At 49.4% G+C, this 21,784-nt stretch overlaps 6 protein-coding genes across 6 annotated transcripts; 5 read left to right on the forward strand and 1 right to left on the reverse strand.

The window, feature by feature from the left end:
* Positions 1-3,584: 3,584 nt before the first annotated feature.
* P153DRAFT_254026 (uncharacterized protein) lies at positions 3,585-5,983 on the forward strand (the record flags this gene model as incomplete). The annotated part of the gene is made up of 2 exons (XM_033662753.1): positions 3,585-3,893; positions 3,926-5,983. Coding segments are annotated over 2 exons (2,367 nt in total), but the record flags the coding sequence as incomplete, so codon positions are not given.
* Positions 5,984-8,379: 2,396 nt separating this feature from the next.
* On the forward strand, positions 8,380-9,881 carry P153DRAFT_398830 (SET domain-containing protein; the record flags this gene model as incomplete). The annotated part of the gene is made up of 3 exons (XM_033671680.1): positions 8,380-8,734; positions 8,836-9,622; positions 9,704-9,881. The coding sequence occupies exons 1-3, from the start codon at positions 8,701-8,703 to the stop codon at positions 9,879-9,881; spliced, it is 999 nt and encodes a 332-aa protein (XP_033521110.1). The 5' UTR covers positions 8,380-8,700.
* A 221-nt stretch (positions 9,882-10,102) lies between these two features.
* On the forward strand, positions 10,103-11,671 carry P153DRAFT_368781 (uncharacterized protein). Its single transcript, XM_033668607.1, has 2 exons — positions 10,103-10,904; positions 10,974-11,671. The coding sequence occupies exons 1-2, from the start codon at positions 10,536-10,538 to the stop codon at positions 11,613-11,615; spliced, it is 1,011 nt and encodes a 336-aa protein (XP_033521111.1). The 5' UTR covers positions 10,103-10,535; the 3' UTR covers positions 11,616-11,671.
* Positions 11,672-12,102: 431 nt separating this feature from the next.
* P153DRAFT_368782 (glutathione-dependent formaldehyde dehydrogenase-like protein) lies at positions 12,103-13,803 on the forward strand. Its single transcript, XM_033668608.1, has 4 exons — positions 12,103-12,307; positions 12,374-12,639; positions 12,690-13,336; positions 13,389-13,803. Exons 1-4 carry the CDS (start codon positions 12,287-12,289, stop codon positions 13,604-13,606), a joined length of 1,152 nt encoding a protein of 383 aa, XP_033521112.1. The 5' UTR covers positions 12,103-12,286; the 3' UTR covers positions 13,607-13,803.
* Positions 13,804-15,205: 1,402 nt separating this feature from the next.
* Positions 15,206-16,403, forward strand: P153DRAFT_359079 (uncharacterized protein; the record flags this gene model as incomplete). Its single annotated transcript, XM_033666842.1, has 6 exons — positions 15,206-15,250; positions 15,508-15,567; positions 15,628-15,706; positions 16,163-16,177; positions 16,226-16,321; positions 16,360-16,403. 6 exons carry the CDS (start codon positions 15,206-15,208, stop codon positions 16,401-16,403), a joined length of 339 nt encoding a protein of 112 aa, XP_033521113.1.
* A 3,887-nt stretch (positions 16,404-20,290) lies between these two features.
* Positions 20,291-21,289, reverse strand: P153DRAFT_388048 (uncharacterized protein; the record flags this gene model as incomplete). Its single annotated transcript, XM_033670715.1, has 2 exons — positions 20,291-20,583; positions 20,668-21,289. The coding sequence occupies 2 exons, from the start codon at positions 21,287-21,289 to the stop codon at positions 20,291-20,293; spliced, it is 915 nt and encodes a 304-aa protein (XP_033521114.1).
* Positions 21,290-21,784: the final 495 nt, after the last annotated feature.

The following is a 21,784-nucleotide window of genomic DNA, read 5'->3' on the forward strand; positions in this document are numbered from 1 at the left end:
TTGTGTTGTTGTTCACCCTCCTATAGCGTTTGGCGCGTCGAGAACGCCTCCAATTCGTCGTTCGCAACTTCGCTTGCGCGCCCGCATCCGCGGAGGATGGAAGGAAGAACGAGCTTCGCAGGCGGAACCCTGGCTATGAGAGTCGTAAGCTGCCCAACCTAATTTTTTGCTTGGCTCGGTTGCATTGAATTCGTACAGTGTCACGCTCTTCGCCGTTGTTCCGCCAATCAGAAACTGACGTCACGCATCCAGAAAACCCTACAACACGCAAAAAAGCAAAAGCAGACGCTGCTAAGCCTAATGAACCATTCGGACACGTTTTCGATGAACGTTCCCCAGATTGGATCGGCTTGGGTTAAGCACAGCCTCACTTCCATATCAACGAGCATATGATACTAATTATTCGTTTAATGGTATTAGCAACTATACTCAAGCCTAACATCCACCCGCCACTCCCAAGTAGACATCCTACAAATCCACGGCTTCTACTTGAATATACCAGTAAGCCTTAGCATTTCAACTCAAGCGTTCTCACGCACCCGCGAGATATAAAATGTCGTTTACGGCTACTGTACCCGGGTGTGACCAGCTCCTCATATATTGTTGCTTACGTTTCCCATGCAGGTCAATCCAATCCTGGCAGCTACTGAAGTCATGAGTATGACGGTCAGCAGAGCCAAGGCGGAATCTATGAAGCTGTGATGCATATCGAGTCAGTTGTAGTACTCAACGCCATGAAACAGCTAACAATCACGCTTGTAGTCTTACAATATCCGTCGCCACAAAGCCATGGGCGAGTTTCAACATTTCCCAACAGCAGTTGTCTTGCATTCTGCATGGCCTTGATGTAAGCGAAGCTTTCAGAACATACAATCACCCCCTGCAGATGTCGGCAGTCTGAGCTGGGGTTCGCTTCTACCGATGTTCAAGGTGGGACCACGGAGCTATTCTTGTGTGCAGAGTAGTATGTGCAAACGAGCTCCACTTCTTCTGAAGACGCATGGGCATCGCAATGTTCCATGACTAGGCCCAGCAATTATTCCCCACTGACCCGACCAATACTTTCACCTACCAATCAAGCGACGAAAGATGGAACACATTCTCAACCCATATCTTCTCAAAGTGCGGGTCTTATTGCATCTTTCGGAAACAGTACTCTCCGCTCTCTTCTACTCACCCTCTTCTTGTCCGATGTGTAACTTCACGCTAATAAACCGATGACCTTCGCACCTATGCAGATCACTCGGCCCGAGCCACAAACTAGTACTTGCGGTAATGAAATGCCTTTGTCATGTTATGTTACGAAGTCTGCCAGAGCAAGATTGACTAAATACGCCGTCAATGCCGCCTACCGCGCGGCTCCGTGTAACCGATCACGTTGTCTGCGGTTGATCATCGCAACAATAACTGACGACTAGGATCCCGACTCATTATGCCGGATACATATGGCACCATGGTGATCCCAAAGAGATTGTGATCGATGTTCTCCACACTCTTGACGGTCGCTGATACGTGTCTGTGATTTGGAGCGGCTCAATCTACGCGCGAAGGTATGGCGCGATAGTTCACCACATCCCTTGTGGCGTGTATGGCGTATATGCCGACCATAATAACAACTCGGAGTTTAGGGATTCATGACTCATGGAGTATGGTGGTAATTATGCTGGCACTGTCAGGCAATCGAGCAGGTCTCCGTACAAGGGGGAGAAGCCTTCCTAGGTATAACGAGTCTACCATTTGAAAGCAGCCTGCTTGATGTCGAGAATTCCTACTTCTCGCAGATGATAATTGTAAAGGACAAGACGCTCTCTGGCCCTAACATCACAGTAGTTTGTCTCGATCACATGGGTATCATGCGTCGCAGGTGGTGTGCAGTTATCTCTGGAGTGCCAAGCTGTGATAAGGCAGAACAGCATGCGCACAGCCAAATGAGCGATCGTTCATAGTGTCCTCGCAATCGCTGATGATGGGCAGCCAAAAGTCGTAGACGTAGCGCGATGAGACACGAATCGTGGTGTTTGCCCGTGACGGGCGATGAGTGAAAGCGCCTAGCGCGTCAATTTCGCGTCATACCAAGACGCTTGTGGAGACGCTTTCATCAGCTACTCAGCATGAACACCCACACAAACAATGAACCGCTGGAATTTCCAGGCCCTCGAATAACTTATGTTGATAGTAGGCTGCTTACATGTTTTCGACGGCTTCATAGCCACTAAGGTACAAAATCGGGTATTTTACCCCGCAGCTTTGGGGTGTAAAAAACACAGAAGAAAGACCGCGTTTTACACCGCAATGCGGTGTAAAACGTAAGGTAAATTTACACTTAATAGTATACATATTATACACTTTTTTACAAATTTATAGAAAGTTTATATATATTATTTATTTATTCTATTTATTTCTATGTAACCTACCTACTTTGAGCTTAATTGTGAGTTGAAATCCAGCTCGATTGTAAGTTGAAATCTAGCTCAATTGTAAGCTTAAATCCAAGCTCGATTGTAAGCTCAAATCCAAGCTCAATTGTGAGCTCAAGTCTAAGCTCGATTATGAGTGGGCTCGTGGGTGGGCTCGTGGGTGGTGGGCTCAATCGTGAGCTCCATCGTGGGTAGGCTCAATCGTGAGCTCCATCGTGGGTGGGCTCGTAGGTAGGCTCGTAGGTAGGCTCTATCGTGAGCGTGTAGATGAGATAGTGTTAATAGTTGAGTTTTCAGCTTATGTGGGGTAGGCCGGAGCAACGTTGTTGCGATTTATAGTAGTACCAGTAATAAGAAATTTAAGAAAATTACTAAGTATATATATACGCAGTGTAAATTTACCTGCACGCAGTGTAAAGTGTAAATTTACCTAATTCTGCGGTGTAAAATACCCGGTGCCGGTGTAAATTACCCCGACGCGGTACCTCAGTGAGCACGGTCAAGAACTTCACTTGTTCATACATACCGCGTCGCGAGAGTCCAATGGGTTTATCGCGAAACTCAAAAGCTATCTGTGAGATATGGGCGTGTATATGGGGTTCTACGGCCTAGCTCATGAGACTTCGGTGGAATTTCACGGCGCACAAGGACCTCGCATTGATCGGATAGACACAGTTTGCAAGACACAGGTTGCTTAGTGACCCAAAGATGCTGCTTAGTTTAGGTAGCTATCCGCCCCTAGAGACTGTTCAATGTCGTTCAAGAGTATATATCTTCAAAGGCTTATAGTTCCCGTTTCCGGACCTCTGAGCGCGTTGGATTTCCCAGGTCTTACACCTGCTTTCACCATCCTTAGGACCGGAAAGTTTGACCACTGTGGTTTCTCGCAGACTGCGGTGGAACCTTCTCTCTTTCACCTAGACATGCGCAAACAATTGTCTCCCCGGGGCTTGGCGTTTATAGATATGTCCTCGCTCACGCCAGCACGTTGTATTACCCTTCCACTCTCCCCCTTGCCTACAATAACCTCAACTTTGGTCAAAATTTCTTCACCCGAGGCACATGACGTCTATCATGGAAGCCACCAGACATGCTCCAGCATATGGACTCCCACAATCCGAATGGGAAAAGAATGGAGTTTCGGCGGGATACCGCGTCAAGTCATGTCCAGCACCATGCGAGTGCGAAATCTGTCAGACTCAGTATCGGCCAGTGTTCAAACAGAGATTCTACGAACATGGCTACGCAAGGACCCTGACTGATGTGGAAGCAGAGGAGAAGCTCGCAAATTACGTTACCCAAGCTAATCTGGATCGGGAGGCCATACATGCTACGCTCCAGCAGCATGGAAACGCTATTTCTACATGGTGGCGGACGCGTCGCCGGTCTGGCCGAGAGGCAATCCTCAGAAAGGTGGCCCCGAACTCGCAGATACGAAGGAAGCCATGCTTGACTACCAATCTGAAAGGTCAAAACGTGCGCTAAGACCAGAACTCGACCCCAAACAGTTCATGCTCGAGACACAGGCCGACCGACTGCGAAATCGACAACATTTTCTGCTACCGTATCTCAACATTCCCACACTCGCATCACACCCTGCCACAATGATCGGGCTTGCAGAGGCACGTACAATATCTTCCCTGGAAGAGTGGGCACCGTTCGATAACGAGCAGTTGACGCTCTATTGGGAATGCGGCTGGGTCGATTTGGAGTACAACGCCGGCTGTGTGATGCTGTATGGTCAGTCATACGGAGCTCTGAGGAAGTGGGAGAGATCTGTAGCGCATAGATGTGACGCGATAGGCTTCCCTCGCGCAAGTCTTTTGATCGAAGCTCAGGCCACGCTGATGAGCATTTTGCGTCGGATCTTGGAGCAAGTCGTGGAACTTCTTCCTGTGGATTCTCAGGTGGGCATGGAAAAGATGACTCGATACCTACACGATGCCTGGACTTCGCCTCAAGCACACCTCTCTTGGTCCAGCTACGTTCATCAGCCGTTCATGCCTGCACCGAAACTCGATCTAGACGCCTCGTTGGTGGAGGTACAAGCTCGACGCGACAACGTTGGAGATCAACTTTGGCTCCTCCAAACCGAGCCCGCGTATTTCAGACGATACATAGGTCTTGTTCGCCAGCTGCCCGGCTCCGAGATGCTATACAGTCAGAATGCGATGAAAGAGATAACACTAGCAGAGATCAAGGCCATGGTCGAGATGTATTGGTTTTGGCAGGGTATATTGGTGGAGCTGGAGCACACAAGACATATGTATCGAGTCTTTCGAGATCACATTGCGCCAGGGTCTCCATTACCACCTAAAGTCAACTTTGCACTGGGAGCTCTTGAGGCCCTCTTGGTGCAAGGTATCGACAAGCGTGGAAAGCAACTACAAGCACTCTTACGCGCACGCCCAGCGTTTTATCACATGTACCACCATTCCCGTTCTTCCAAGACAGAGATGATTTCCTCTCTTAAGGACAGCCCCAACAAGCCCAACCCTGCCGACGCATACAAAACAGATCGACTGTGGTGGTGCCTGGGAAATCTTCTCGGTGAACCTCGCACTCCAACGCGTATACCGCACACAGTAGTTCTCGGTTTGCTTGACGACCATCTCCAAATTGCCGACCAAAAGGAAATCCGCAAGATAGACGGTATCCTCCTCGAGAGACTTTCGGATTACGCAACGATGCATGAGATTTGGGAAGGCATCCGCCTACACAGGCCATCTTACACTGAACGCACTATGCACGATTGCAAGAATTCTGATGATAGATCTGGATGGAGACGGGTGCGTTTAGCCATCCCGGAGTTCGGTGCCCTCGGCGATGTCACTAAAGCTCTCAACAATTTTGACAAAACCAAAGCGCCGGCTGGAGGAAAGAATTATCAATGGCTCACAGTGTTCGATGCTAATCACGATATGCTCAAGACCTTTTGGGCTTCCATGCATGAGCTCTTCAAAACTTGGCACGCGAGGTGTGGGTTCAGCGAAGAAGACACGGCGAACTCCTTGCAGGTTCTGGGGCTTTGGAAGAGTGAAGACTATCACGAACGTCTAGCTAGCAAACGCCAAACAGTTCTCTCAGATATTTCCAAACGCAAGACTCTAGCTGACAACGACGTGTTCTTGCCTATGCCTTTCACAGACACGAGCAATCCCAATACTCAGATAGTCGAACGGAAGTCGAAGACCAAAACCCGCGGAGAAACTTCCAATAGTTCCGAAGCCAAGAAGGATGAGTCAACCACTATGCCAGAACCATCCATACAATACATCGGTGTGCCAAAGAGCGCGATAAAGGTGTTCCGCCGAATGTTCCCGGTGGAGCTTCAAGAGCGATCAGCCGAAGTCGATTGGAAAGATTTCGTAGGCGCAATGTGCAACGCCGGCTTCGCTGCGAGGTCCGGGGGAGGTTCTATCATGATCTTTGAGCAAGATCAAGGGAAGATCATCTTCCATCGCCCGCACCCCGATTCTACAATCGACGCGATTATGTTGCAGTCGATGGGCCGTCGAATGAACAAATGGTTCGGCTGGACTCGCGAGAGCTTTGTTCTTGCCGACAAATGAGAAGACGGCGTCTCATCTGAGGGATAATGGAGTCTGGATATCTTCAGTATGTCTTGCTTTCGATGCTTGGAATGCCGTAGGTACATGATCTTTCTGTACGTGTATATGACGCCTTCAGGACTTGCACATCTGAGAAATGCCATTGCATCTGGAATAATGGAGAGATTGGATACCTGAGGAGAAGGTGGGATCCGGTACAGATGAATACTAGGCGGCATGGATTTTGTATTCACATGCACAGGTTCAAGGTTTTTCCATGGACTCGCTATATGAGTGAGTTCCATATGAGTGAGCTCGAATAGAACCAATGTACTTTTACCACTTGATCCGGTCACCCTTGATGTCTATCGTATCATTGTATGTGTGATCCTACCACCCAAAAGATAGCTTTCTCTTTAGTCTATGTTGAGGCCCTCTGCAGACCTGGGCAACTTTCTCGATTTACGTATGCTGAATGTTGTTGCAAGGGATTATTTGTTCTCGTCCGATTGATATCCTTGAGATGTCCAAAACCACTAGCCTAAGTTGAAAGGCGAGGTGCAAATATTCTCGACTGCAAAGGAGACAGAAGCCATTGAACGTGCAATGATTCGTCCTTAGTATTTGGATGATGATCTCAAGGTTGCTAGGATTGGATAGTTTGGACACTGGATGCTCTTGCTATACTTGAGACCGAACGAACAAGTCCCATGTCAAGGGAGGCCCACTGGCTCCTTTCCGAATCGCAACTGCCAAGTCATACCGAGCTGTAGCTACCGTTTCCCCGAAACCTCCCCGCCAACAACTTACAAGGTTCCCAAGTTCATGGTTCAACTTGCATAAAATCACACAACCCGATATTGAATTTGATATCATTTCGAACCAACGAAACCAATCATTCTTTACATTATTGAAGCGATCCAGCATCACACCAAACAATCTCAACACCCGTACCCGTCTCCCCTTCGCCACCCATACCCCCCGCGGCTCCCCCCTCACAACACACACAACCCTCCGCGCCTATCTGCCCCTCTCCCCCATCCAGGCCACCCCTCCACTCGTCGCCTTCCTACGGTCAACCGCCTAGGAGGTGACAAAGAAACTCCTCCGAGGCGTGATATGGGGTATCGCTATGGCAAGTCTTGCATTCGGTGCTGTGGAAGAGGAGGAGCGTAGGGAGAGGGTGCAGAGCGAGAGGGAGGATGCGGAGATGAGAGTTAGGGAGTCGGGGGAAAGGCGGAGGAGGGGGTATGGGGTTGGGGAGGGTGGGTTGACGGGGGGAGTTAAGGGAGGAGATTGAAGTGGGAGTGTTGGGTGTGTGATCGGGGTTGCTGGTGGGTTGGGTGATGAAGTGAGGTGTAGGCGTTGGGCGTGTACATTCATATCTCATATTGTAATGTCAAAGGAACGTTCGTTACTTGCAACAAATGTCACCTCAAGTTATTCACTGAGATATTCAATACTGTGTCCTGGAATCATACACAGACCTACGTTTCCGGCGTGCATTCCCCAAAAATATCATCACTGACGCACCGTTGGACTTCTTCGAAGACAAACTTCCATATACAACCGCGCCAGAATTCCCACGCCCAACGAATCACGCCAACATCACAAGCATCCCCCTTCGAACTCCCATCTTTGAATACACACCCCCTTGAACGCCCTACCCCCTATAAAGCGTCCCCAAATCCGCTCTCTCTAACATATTATATCATACCACAACAACAACCACATCTCCATCTGCACTACCAACCAACCAACCAAATTTCCACAAATCCAAAACACTACACACAACCGAAATGTGCACATACACCCTCATAATCTGGCTCGGCTGCGACCACACAGAAAAAGACATCAAAAACTGCCAAGTAAAGCGGACCATGAACTTCTGCGACGGGATGCAGCAGACGGGGACCCGGAAGAAGGCGATGAAGTGCCCGGAGTGCGAGTTTGCGCCGAAGATGAATAAGTGAGATAGGGGAGGGGAGGGGACGGGGCTGCTGGACAGTCTGGAATGGATGTTGTATGTTGATAGATGATGGGGAGTTTCGTGAGGGGAGAGGGTAAGATAGTGGGGGGTAGCATCTGGAATGTTATCGATATTTGAAATTGTGATCGCATTTGACTTTTGCGGTGATGGCTGATCGTGTTGGGGTGGTGGTGATGTACGAAGTTTGTGCTCATCGAGAACTGGATAAGACTTTGACGTGGACGTGCTTGAGAGTCGTAGTGCTCCAGCCATCGGTATCGTGAGTGACCAGTCAAACGAAATACTTTCGTCGTACCTGGGAGATAATTGCGATGGTTTTCGTGGTTTGAGATTTGAGAGGCGTTCACACAAGCGCTTTGGAAGGTGCAGACAGCAAAAGTATCGAACGATGATGTTTAAGGCTAGCATCAGCTACGAAACTGTTCTCATTCATCCACGATGGAGTGTAGCTGTACATTCAGGATCTCGATCAGTATAGGGACGGCTTGCTTTGCTCTTACAGACTGGATTTTGGGAGCAGCAAGTCTAGTAATTTGGCGAGAAATTCCAGGCTCATCATATCCAGGTGAGAAACAAGGTAAGCGAGTGAGTGAGTGCGTTGCCCATGGCGATATCGGAAACCGCGACGGCTCACCGCATTGCGTTTGAGCAAACAATCTCACCTACTGTATCAATTGCGGCACCTTGAACTCGATACAAGCATCTCCACAACACTTCAACCGCTACAATCACATACTTCAACATGACATCCGCGGATAAGTCGATCAAGGCGCCAGGTGAGCACCATACATACGCAGTTCCTCGCGTAAAAGATGCGCAACATCGTTGTGTTTATTAGGTACATACCTGTCCAGCTCGAGCTCACATTCCGTCGCAGAAAACGACTACTACGAGGTCCGCGCCGTGCCGGGAAAAGGCTATGGCTGCTTCGCGCTGAAGCGACTGGCGCTCGGCACCCGCATCCTGGCCGAAGACCCGCTGCTCATCGTCCCGATCGCCGACTACGTGCAGTCCGACATTCAAGCGGCCTTCGACATACTATCACCCGAGCAACAGGCGCTCTACTTCACCCTGCACTCCGGCCACGGCCAAGATCCCCGCGCATGGCCGTCGCAGATTCATCCCACGGTGACCGGCCGCGAGCGACAGCGAATCTCCGAGCAACACGACGCCAGAACCGGAAAGCAGCCATCGCTCATCAGCATCTTCCAGACGAACTGCATGGAGATGGGCAAGGGTGCTGCCGTCTTCCCGCACGCTGCGCGCTTCAATCATAGCTGCAATCCGAATGCCTGCTTCTCCTGGAACTCGGCGATTGGCAAGGAGACGATCCATACCATCAGTGAGATCAAGGCGGGCGACCAAATAACGCTTTCGTACTGTGACATGGTCCACGACAAGAGGCTTCGCTCGTGGGAGCTCAAGCACTATGGCTTCGTGTGCGACTGCCCAGCCTGCGCAGGTGATGAAGATGATGAGGACACTTTCGCATACAAAAGTGCTCAGCGGCGCTTTAGGCTGCAGGAGCTTGATCGTGAGGTGCGATTTCTACGTGGGCCGAATCTCGAACAGGGTGCCAAACAGCCGGATTTCGTCGCCAAGCTGCTTCAACTTGCGGCCATCCATCTGGAGGAAGGCGACAATACAGTTAGGCTGGCTAGTGTGTAAGTGAACTCGTTTTCTTCAGCGTCTCACCGTAGTCGCCAGGGTGCATGATGAACGGTTCTCTGGCTCACGCTTTCTAGGTTTCTCGACATCGCCCTCGTGTGCGAGTTCAACAGTGACTTTAAGATGGCAGGGGCTGCGGCAGCCAGAGCGTGTGAGATCAAGAAACTGTCTCAGGGTACCGACTTCCCTGACTACAAGCGATATGTGGAGGTGGTGCAGCGCGTTGAGGCTAAACTGGCGACGATGAAGACGTGAAGGATGAGAAGGGCCGTGATTCATGCCCAGCTGAGTTACAAAAAAGAATAAACACATTCCCTGTAAAGCTTCATAATTGTGTTGAGATCCTTGGTGTTGGGAAAAGATGATTCCAGGATGTTGAGATGAAGATGGAAGTCGCGTCCCCCCGCTCAGCTAGCGCCGATCGCTGTGCCAGGACCCTGATCTGACACACAGTTGAAATCCTACAACCCTCATATCGCGACACCAAGTCTGGAGGAGCCACTATGACAAGGGCACCTTTTCGAAGTGTCAAGGAGTAGATGATTTGACGACTGCCCTGAGCCAATGTACCCCCGAACTAATGTGACAGCGGAGACTAAGATCGGGTTTCGACAGCCGCTGACGTCGTGTGCCTGCGCCAGAGCTCGTCGAAACCTGGCGCGCGTCGCCAGCTTTAGGCACACATGACACAAACGACGTGTAGTATATCTTCGATTATTCACTGATTGCGTGGATTCTCCACTTCACATCTTCCTCTCTTATCAAGACGCTGGCTGGTTCTAGCCCTCGCAGCGATCGACATCTTGCCAGTAGCATTTAGCTTCGGCACGCCTCTCTTCCGTGAAGCGCAACCCTTGCTTCCACATCTGTGCCTCTTCCCTTCTTCAACCGCTCAATAACACGTCCATCATGGAGCCCTCACAGACCAAAACGACCGATTTCGCGCCGCCAACGTCAGCCGCACAGCCCTCTCCGCCGCCCTCACGATCAGGGCTCAAGGCGGAACCTAAAGCTTCCATGTCCTCCAACCGCTCAGTCCCAACCACACCGCCGTTCTCGCCGACAAACGATGCGTCGACGATCGCAAAGGGGCAGGAGGAATTTGAAGGCAATGTGGAGGTCGACAACCATATTCCGACGGAGAAGGAGCTAAGCAGTGTGGAGGATCTGCATGTCCTAGATGCGAAAGGGCAGAGCATACCCTTCAAGGAGCTGTACAAGGGAGAGGGCGTTGCGCCGAGACAGCTGATCATCTTCATCAGACATTTCTTCTGTGGGGTAAGTTCTTCTCCCCGCATTCCACACCCCAACCATCACCGACTGTGGCACACATGCTGACTAGCACAGAACTGCCAGGAATACCTCCGCACCATCGCCTCCTCCATAACGCCCGACGACCTGCTCGCACTGCCCACGCCCACTTTCATCACAGTCATCGGCTGCGGTCGCCCCGAGCTCATACAAATGTACACGGAAGCGACGTCCTGTCCATTCCCCATATACGCCGACCCCACGCGCAAGCTCTACGACATCCTCGGCATGACACGCACATACAACCTTGGCGCGAAGCCTGAATACATCCACACCCACATGCTCATCAACTCAGTGCAGTCGGTGTTCCAGAGTCTGGGCACAGGCAAGAACGCGCTGAAAGGCGGCGACTTCAAGCAGGTAGGTGGGGAGTTCCTCTTCGAGGACGGCGAGTGCACATGGGCGCATCGCATGCGGAACACGCGGGATCATGTCGAGGTGCACGAATTACGGGGCTTGTTAGGCCTGGACGGGACGAGGCCGCCACTGCGGAAGAGGTGGAGTCATGGAGTTAAGCATTTGGAAGGGGGAAGGCGGAGTTCGAGCTGGGGACGACGATTGAGGAGTAAAAGCAAGGGAGCGAAAGAAGGGAACGCCGGTGCGAGTTTGAGGACGAGCGGGAAGACGACTCCAGAGAGGCTGAGTCAGGAACATGCAGGGACGACGCCTGCGGTATGAGGGGTGGGAGAAGACATGTTTCTTAGCTGTAGTACGAATTTATACCCTCTCGCTGTTTCAAAGATCTGCTTTGAAATCAGGTGTGGATGTGATGGTAATGTGGTTTCGGCAAGATGGTGGGAGAGAGCGGGACATGGTGCGGCTCTTCTCCAATCCCTGCCCTCCTCCAAGGGTATTCGGACTTTGCATCATCATATTTGGAAAATGTACAGCCAGCCACATGCTTATTGACAGATGATCCGACAACACAAAATGACACAAATAGCCCGATGTGTATACACCCATCTTCACGGACAAAATCGCACCTCCCGCACCCAATACCCAGATGTAGCAAAGTAGTTCGAAAGCGCTTGCCAAGTCCGCCCACCAGGTCCAACACCGCGCATCAGGAAAACAAGCCCCGACATCGCCAGCCAATCACGCCGTAATGTTAATGAAGTTACCCCAGACTGTGGACAAGTCCGACCTTCTCGCGAGTTCGGCGAGTCTCGCGCGAGGCTATGGAGCAGGGCCGATTGCCCGATAGTGGTGCGCGAGCGAGGTGAGGGGCATGGAGGGGCCCGGGACTTGGGACTGATGACGATGCGCTTCCTTGTACAAAAGCTCGGGACTTTCTCACCACGACTTTTTGACTTTACTTCGCGATAACTGTATATACACACATAGTCGACATGTCGGATACTACTGGAAAGGTGTGTGGAGTGGTTGCTCGCGTCAATGGCGATGAGAATGTTTGGATGATGGCTGACTTCATGTAGACGATTACGTGCAAGGCGGCGGTTGCTTGGGAAGCTGGCAAGGACCTCTCCATCGAGGATATCGAGGTCGCGCCCCCTCAGGCGCACGAGGTCCGCATCCAGATCTACTACACCGGTGTCTGCCATACCGATGCCTACACACTCTCCGGAAAGGACCCCGAGGGTGCTTTTCCCATCGTTCTCGGGCACGAGGGAGCTGGTATTGTCGAGTCGATCGGCGAGGGCGTCACAAACGTAAAGGTCGGCGACAACGTCGTTGCGCTGTAGTATGTTCTCTCGTTCCACACCTCACCCACGCGCCATCTAACACGCCCAGCACACCAGAATGCAAGGAGTGCAAGTTCTGCAAGTCGGGCAAGACGAACCTCTGCGGTAAGATCCGCGCTACACAGGGCAAGGGCGTCATGCCCGACGGCACATCGCGCTTCAAGTGCAAGGGCAAGGACCTCCTCCACTTCATGGGCACATCGACCTTCTCGCAGTACACCGTCGTAGCAGACATCTCCGTCGTCGCCATCACCGACAAGGCGCCCATGGACCGCACATGCCTGCTCGGCTGCGGCATCACGACCGGGTACGGCGCCGCCACCATCACAGCCGGCAAGGGCGGCGTGGAGGAAGGTTCCAACGTCGCCGTGTTCGGCGCGGGCTGCGTCGGACTATCAGTCATCCAAGGCGCGGTCAAGAACAAGGCCGGCAAGATCATCGTCGTGGACGTCAACGACTCGAAAGAAGAGTGGGCCAAGAAGTTCGGCGCAACAGACTTCGTCAACCCCACTAAACTCGGCGACCAGAGCATCCAGGAAAAACTCGTCGACATGACAGACGGCGGCTGCGACTACACTTTCGACTGCACGGGTAACGTGCATGTCATGCGCTCCGCGCTCGAGGCGTGCCACAAGGGCTGGGGAGAAAGCATCATCATCGGCGTTGCGGCCGCGGGCCAGGAGATCGCTACACGACGTACGTTTCCCCTTCCATATACACCTAAACCTCAAATGCTAACACACTCCAGCTTTCCAGCTCGTCACCGGCCGCGTCTGGAAAGGCTGTGCCTTTGGCGGCGTCAAGGGCCGCACGCAGCTCCCCGGCCTGGTTGCGGACTACATGAACGGCGACCTCAAGGTCGATGAGTTCATTACGCATCGCCAGCCGCTGGGCAAGATTAATGAGGCGTTCTCGGATATGAAGGCTGGGGATTGCATTCGTTGCGTGGTTAATATGCGGGAGTGACTACACTCGGGCGCTAAACTTTAGGTGGGGGATGGGTGTGGATGGCGTTTTGCGGTGGTGGGGGAGGATTATGTGTGTGGTTGTGTGATGGATATGACACTCTGATGAGTGTGGTGATGAGTATATGAATTCGAAAATATATATCGTAAACTCATGTCAGTATTCGGGTATGCATGACTGGCTACACGTGATGGAGGTGTATATATAAACTCTCCTTCTACTTCTCGTCCTTCACTTCTCATCACAAACTCATACTCTCTCTCGAAAAGAAGCTATGAAAATCTGTTTAGGGCTGTTCCTCACCCTTCTCTCAAAATCACATCAAAGACGCGCTTGACCGGCGCCATGTCCTCACCTTCTGCGCCTCTCAAAATCCAAATCACATACAACCAGAATTATGGTGTTTCCTATCTCTCTTTCGTACACACGTCTTTCCTCAAGGCTTCCGAAAATCGATCCATGGGTTGTGCCTTGCTGTCCCTCTTTTCAAAATCGAATTGAATCAAATTGCATCCATTTCGAGGCATGAGATGTCCTCCCGCCTTCTGCGCCCTCAAAAGGTCTAAAACTAGAAGTGGCAAAGATACATGGCGCTCCTCTCTCTCTCTCTCCTTCTTTTTCACACACATCTCTCCTCAAGACTTTCAAAAAGGAAGCTATGGGCTCTGGCTCGCTCTCCCTTCTTTCGAAATCAAATCAAATCCCATTGGAGGACGGAAATGTCCTCCCGCATTCTGCGCCCTAAAAGTTCTAAAACCAATAAAATGGCAATACATGGGTAGCATCTTCTGTCCCTGCTCTAGCTGTCTATCTCACTCTGCTCCCATCCTTTTCTAGAAAACAAACACGCAAAGTGAGTTACTTTATGGCGTGTCAGCAAGCTCTCTATTCACATCTCGAAAAATTGCTTTACGATGGAGGCATGTCGTTCTTCTCTGCTCCTGCCTTTTGCGGTATTGAAAAGCTCTTCCAGACGAAGCATGGTGTTCTTCTCCATCACCTTTTTATAACACTCCTACGACTCCACGATGATTGAAAATTCTGGAAAATGCAAACCATGGGTGGTCGGTGACCTCCCCTCTTGTTGTTTATGTCGAAATCAAAACTGGTTACGTCCTAGCGATGGGCGGCTGCCTGACCACCCGACCTCTCTGGATAAAACTAAAGCTACATCTACATCAGACCAATGTTGTTCTCTCGCCTCCCTTGTCTATCGCCTTTCAATCGTACTCCTACAACTCTATAAAAGACAAAAAACTTGCAACAACAACACTATTATGGGCGATCGGTGGCCTCTCCTTCTCTAGGTGGAAACCAAAACACTCTAGAAGGAGAGCCATGTGTTGTTCTCAGCATATTATCGCTCTACACAAAACCCAAATCTGCGCTGATACAGATGGATGTGTCCCTCCTCTCTCCCTAGTTCAAACATCTCACCTTTCCACCCCACCTATTGTTTCTAGAAACAGAAAGATAAGTCTTGCATGAGAAGGCGGTTGTGTCCCCCTACTCACATACATCCAAAGCTTACACAAAGCGCTACATAGCGGCTGTCTTGTCTGCCTTCTTGCCTGCTAATAAAACCTAAAGGCTATTGCCATGGAACGATGGGGTCTCCTGCTTTTCTTGTTTATGATTTATAAGGTACGCCTACATCTTCCTACACCCTCGAAAAGTTTTACCAGGGCAAACACATGGGTTGTTGTTCGCTCTGCTCTGATAAATCGAGATTAAAATGGGAATCCGATCTCGTGATGTGTTTTCCTCGGCTTCTTACCTCTCAAACAACGCCAGAACTGCTATTGGAATGTTGTTCTCTGGTCTTCCTGTCTGCGACTTCTAAGTCATACCTACATTTTTTGTAAAAGCTAAAAAAAAAAAAAAACTCTGCCGGTAAACAGGTTATGGTCTGTCGCTCGCCCATTCGTTTCACATCAAATGAAAAAGACGCAATGGCGGTCGTATGTGACTGTCTGGCTTCTCGGCTTTCTGGACAAAAGCCAAATCTGGACTAGATCTAGGCCGTGGTATTCTGGGACATTGCTGGCTATTATTTTCTGCAAAAGAAAGGGACAAGAAGTCTATTTGTGGAGGCGGGCGGTGGGTTTTGTGTATCTACGTTGAACTCCAAACAGGTTGAGAATGGAGTCATGTTGTGCTCTTGTCCCCCTGTTCTTGCACGGCTACTATTCTATGAAGACCTAAAGCTAGACCAATAAGCTACATGGTCTGTTGGCGGCCTTTCTCTATTTGCAAGGACATGTGTTGTGCTCTTGTCTTCTCCGTATTTCTTACTTATAAACTCCCACTTTCCTACATCATGCGAAATTATATCGTCCAAGAACTCATAGTGTGTCGCTGGTTCAAATCTATTTACATCCTATTACACCAAGATATTTCAAAACAATGGGGATCCGTGGGATGGGCTGTGCTCTTGCGTTTCTCCCCTGTCATACTCAGCTTGAACAATCACATGCCATCTCCTAATTCCAAAAACAACAGCATAAAGCAACATGAGCTTTAGGTGATTTTTTCTTTCTACATCACTTACAAAAGGTTCTGTTAACGGATGTATGTGTGTCCTCGCCCTCTTTGTCGTTCGGACTTGTACACACACAGGTTTCTGGAAACGAAAACGAAAATCGAGGTTCGCTAAGAAATGGTCTGGTGCTCGCGCTGCTCTGTTTATCTTCGTTGAAATGGGTTGCAACAGTGGTATGTGTACGCTCGTCGACTTGTCTATTCTTCTCTAGATGCACAGATCATTTTGCTAGAAACTCCAAGTTGGCCAGGATAACTTACATGTGCGGTCGGTGGTATGTAGTTTATTCAAGACGTGATTAAACCAGACTTATTAGTTACCTCATGTTGTCGCATTGTCTGTTTGGCTTATAAGACTACTTTCGTGGAGCTTCTGTTATGTTCTTCTCTCTCTTGTAGAAAAGTAGCACACAACTGCCTTTCTCCGAAAAACGACAAAGTAAACGCGGTATGTGTCGTTTGTGGGTTTTCTATTAACAGGAAATTACATTAACAAAGTCCCAAAGCAGTGATATCTCACATGATATGTTCTCTCGCCTCTTTCCCTCTCGCCTTCATGCTATACACCCGTTTCTCCCCAAAACCTCAATTTGAGCATCTCATGGGTGGAATATGGCTTTCCTATTTACATAGGAACCACACCAAAAAGGTTCGAAACATATCGGATGTCGGCCTCTCGCATGCTTCTCCGTTCCTGTTTATTGTGCACGCACTGTTTCTCCAAAAGCCTAAAACTGATGACCGATATCCTATGGGGTGTCGTCGGCTTTTGTCTACATCGAAATCAAATAGCCTCCTACCATGGTGGGATGTGATCTGCTCCTGCCCTTCTATCTATCCTTCTGAAGTTACACCAAGTTTTATCCTGAAAACTAGAAAGGCTTTCTAGAACCTTTATGGCTGTCTCTCGCTCTTCTATCCTAAGATTGAATTGAGATGGTTCGAAACAGGTGGCATGTGGCTGTCCTGCTTCTTTTCTATCTCCGTTAAGTTGTACACCTACGTTTTCCTAAAAACTAAGACTTTCTAGAAAATGAGTGATTGGTAAATTTCTATCTATATCAAAGTGAAAAACTTTCTACCATTGTAAAACAGATTGTGATCTCGTCTTTACCTCTATCTTTCTTGGCTTACATACCTACATTCTGCCTAATACTTACTAATGAAAGTTATATAAGCATTTGTTTGCCTCTACTGTCGACGTGAAAAGCAAGATTTTGTGCGACAAGATCCATGCTGTTCTCCCGCCTTCCTAGCTTCTGGACGACTACAGACAGAGTTTGCGCGATATTCTACTTCTTCGTCGGGGTAACATAGTTAGTACACAATCACCTTTTTTCCAGAATGTCAAAAAGGCAATTGTTGCTGAACCGATGGTCTGCGCTTGCCCCTCTTCTATATACTTCACTTCAAATCAAGACAGTCCGAAGCATAGAGTATGTGTTGGCTTCTGGCTTTTGTGCGACTCAAAATATGCAGAATTGGTGTATATGCAACATGTGGTGTTCTACGTCTTTTCATTGACTCGTCATAAGTAGGTATGTACCTCGCCTTTTTACTTCCCTAAGAAACAAAAACGACATGCAACAGTTTTAGTAGCTTGTTGTGCCGGGCTACGTTGAGGTAGATGAACGGGCCAGAAGACTGGTATGTTGTCTTCTTATTCTCGCCTTTGTTGCTCCCTACAACAAAAGATACGAGTTCACAACATGGTTCAATTTTCCACCTGGAGAGTACAACACACATACCTTTCTTGCCTGTGCGAGTCAAGGAAGACTTCGAATACTTTTATGGTGCGATGTGCTGGGTATCTTGGACAAGGATTGGAAGCGTCTGTCATGTCTTTCGTACCTCAAAGGATATCCAAAATTACTGTCTCTGTGATGGATAACGTTGCTCTCCCCATCTTTGCTTGGATGTCCTGATCTCCTCCTTTGATCTCGTGAGAAACGAAAAACTTAGAAGTCGATTTGATGGTGCGGTGTGCCTGCTAGCTTCAAGTTGAATCAAAATCTTACTCAAATAGTGTCATGTTGGGATCGGGCCTCTCTAGCTTTTCCAAGAATAGCGACTGGTATAGCTGTAGTATATCGCGTTTAATTGTCTTTCTTGTAAGAAATCAGTGTCTATTTGCCCGCCGCTGGAAAAATTCTTACCACTAACGACATAGGGCCTGTCTTCTCTTTTCTCTGGACAAACCTCAAAAGCGCGTAGGCAGTGGCGAGGTACTGTTGTAGATATAGATTAAAGATATGTCACAAGTCGTCATGTTGTGCTCGCCTTTTAAAATCTTCTACAAGTCTAACCCGGAATTGGAATCATTGAAATCTCCTCTCCACCTTGGCGTTAGAAGCAGTATGGATTGAATTCCATGGCGTGCGTGTTCCCCTCTCGGCTCCGCTTGCTCTAAGAGCAGGCGCTGTGATGTCTTGAGGTTTGTATCCCCTGCTGGAGATCTCAAAATACGATCTCCCCTCTCGATCAACTGTAAAAGCGGGAAGTAAGCTACATCCTTCGTGGCTCCTACAAGTCACAAAACTACACGCTTGAAAGTTTTTAAATGCTCGCAAGGCGTATACTGCTCTATCTTTGTGCACAAGATTCCAATACTAAACTTGGTTGTAGTTGTCCAGCTGTTGCATGATTTCGCTGCACCCTGGTTCCTGGTATTTCGATTGACCGAGAGCTCCCCTTCTTCCCGAAGGTTGCAGAAAGACTCCCAATACGCGAGAACGTGTAATCTCCCTACTCTTGATCTTTAACTACCTAAAAGAGACATTTTATGAACATCTTGCTATAGTTTCGTCCTTGAAAGGGTTCAAGTTGGACTCAAGAGAAGGTATAGTATGTTTCTCCCCTACTAGGCATGACGAGCTACCTCATCTCATTTGCAACGGGTCAAGAGAAGATTAGGATGACTCTGGTGGGCTGTTCTGGGGTCATCTCCATCACAGATGCTAGATGAGCACATATATGTTGGTCTCGTCCTGAGTCTCCTAAAAGTAACAGAGGTGGCTCTCATGATGTTCCCTTTTTCTGCTACTGGTTATTGAATATTTTCAGCTCTTCTTTCCCCTTTCAGTGCTGAAAAGAATGTGTGGAACGGCGAATGTGGTCTTCGAATCTCTACAAAAAGCTCTACGATCTCGAAATGTCGTTCACGCCTTGCTGGCTCTTCAGGAGGATATGAAATCCCGACATGCAAAAACAAGTAGTAATTCACTCTTCTATGCAAGTATTGAGATGGCCGATACTCCTCTGACTAAAAGTTTGTGGATGGAGGTCCTCAATCTACTATGCAACTACAGTGACAGCTACAACATGCTCATGTAGTTTCCTCAGCTGCAATTCACAATTTGGCAGGACACAGACTTCGCCATCTGTTTTATTCAGCCTTCCACTATCCCTTCCATGAGTTAACATTGAAATCAAATCCGATGGTAACCCATGGCCGATAATCTTACCCCTCTCGTCACTCATAGAACTCCCTACATTCGCTTTTGTGTATGCGTTACAGACTCAATCTCAGCGTCTTCCTTATCTTTTCCGTCGGTTTTCCTCGAACATGATTAGTTTCACGACTCAGTCTCGTGAATGGCATGCATACTGTCCTTAACTGCAAGTATATCACATTGCTATCGTGATCGAGCCCACGTCCATAAACGTCGGTTGTTTCTATATTGACCAACAATGTGTAAATGATGAAAAGTTGTGTGAAGGTAAACTCGAATTTTGCAAACACTTTCAAATTGAGAAACCCAAATGATAGCCAGTCAAGATACTGACCTCCATCATCATCAGAACCATAACCACCACAATTGATCAAGAGGGGGCGAAACGATGATAGCAAGATATATTACTGCATTAGGAGCGTTTGAGATAAGTCCCTGTGCCTATTCATCACCACTGCTTTTTTAGCATTTGTTCCACCGTCTACCTCCTCTAGTCGCAGACCAGCAGGAGGGTGCGCACCGCGCAGAGGTAGTCTCATACCATAGACTTTTCACACTATTCCCATTACCGTCGCAAGATGAGTACTGAAGCGTGTTCGTCCACATGAATCCACCATGATTACCGGTTCAAATTCTTCCCAGTCGTGAATACCAGAGTCTAGTCGTGAGGTATATCAAGGAAGAGAGACACTCAGAACTCGAGCTCCTCCTCTTGATCATCATCAGTAACCGCAACCTCCTCCTCCTGATCGTCATTCGTGAGCAAGGGAGCAACTCCTTGACCGTTCTTTAGCGCCGTTCGCTTGCGAGCAGCGGCACCCTGGGCGGTTGAGGCAGTGCTCTGGAGGCTCGTGGCAGCATTCTGAGGAACAGCAGGAACGGCGGCAGCGGAAGTAGCAGGAGCGGCAGCGGCAGCAGGGGCGACGGAAGCAGGAGCGGCAGCGGCGGGAGCGGCAGACGGAACAGTGGCTGCAGGAGCAGCAGCTAGAATAGGTCAGTAGTTGTCCAAAATGATTAAATTCAGAACAAGCATGTTATGAATGTGAGAAGGAGAGTGTTTGCACATACCAGCGGCACCAGCCATCTGAACTGGGACACAACCACCAAAAGGACCAGCACGAGCAGGGTTCTCGCAGCGTACCATGCAGACGTTGGTCTGACCAGCGACTGTTCCAGTGCAGTTCTGGGTGGCAGCAATTTGAACGTTGAGAGGCAGATCCATCATTTGGTTGTCGTTATTGCGGCCTCTTGCGTTACCCGCGAGATTCTGGGTGACGGTCATAGGCGTCCATGCGGTCCCGGTACCCGTGGCGTCGATCATGCACTTATAAGGGCCGGCACCATCTCCGTTGACTTGGTGAACAGTCATCATGAGTGCTCCGCCGGCGGAGACCTGGGGAAGCGTAGGGCCGTTGAGTTGCATGACCTGAGCTGTACCGGAGGTAATGTCGTTGTCGCCTCCACCAAGAGTCTCGCCGCAGATAGCTGCAGCATCACCCTTGAACCGGGTTGCATCTTGCTGGAAGGGCTGGCGCCTCGTGCCGTCACGAGGGGTGTTGGGATCGACACCAATGGCAGAACCCGCACCACCTGCATCACCAACTGCCTTGATAATAGCGCTGTGGCCAGCCACAAGCGAAGAGGAAGCCAAAAGGCTGAAAGCAACAACGGAGGATTTGGTGAAGTACATTCTGAACCGGTCAGATAGATGATTAGAGAGTAGAATAGAATAGAGAAGGTATTAGATAAAAGAGAAGGGAGTGAAGATTACTGTAGATGCTGGGCTGGGAACTTTGATGCTGAATGGTTCTCTTTCAGTCGCGATCATGGCCTCATTTATACATCCTCGCGACTACTTGGCTTCCCTAGGTGACTCGCGCGATGGCAGACCCCGCGATTGTGATGCGGCGATTTCTTGGCCAAGACGTGGGAGTGCTCAGAATGAGGGTTCGAAAACAACACTGGAGCATGAGAAAGGCATCGGCACCCCGTGTCTTGGCCTTGCAGTGGCCTTGAAACGTGATTGAGGTATCATAGGATTTCAGTATACGCAGGTTTGGCCGTTTCGTAGGGTTTTGTAAATTGGTGTGAACATTTCGTGTCTGCACACACCTTTGCTGGATGTGGGAACACATAACAGGCGGTAGCCATCAGATTCGAGACAGTTGGATATCTACAGATGCCT

The sequence above is a fragment of the Dothidotthia symphoricarpi genome, assembly GCF_010015815.1.
Source record: "Dothidotthia symphoricarpi CBS 119687 unplaced genomic scaffold P153scaffold_16, whole genome shotgun sequence".
Classification (NCBI taxonomy): domain Eukaryota; kingdom Fungi; phylum Ascomycota; class Dothideomycetes; order Pleosporales; family Dothidotthiaceae; genus Dothidotthia; species Dothidotthia symphoricarpi.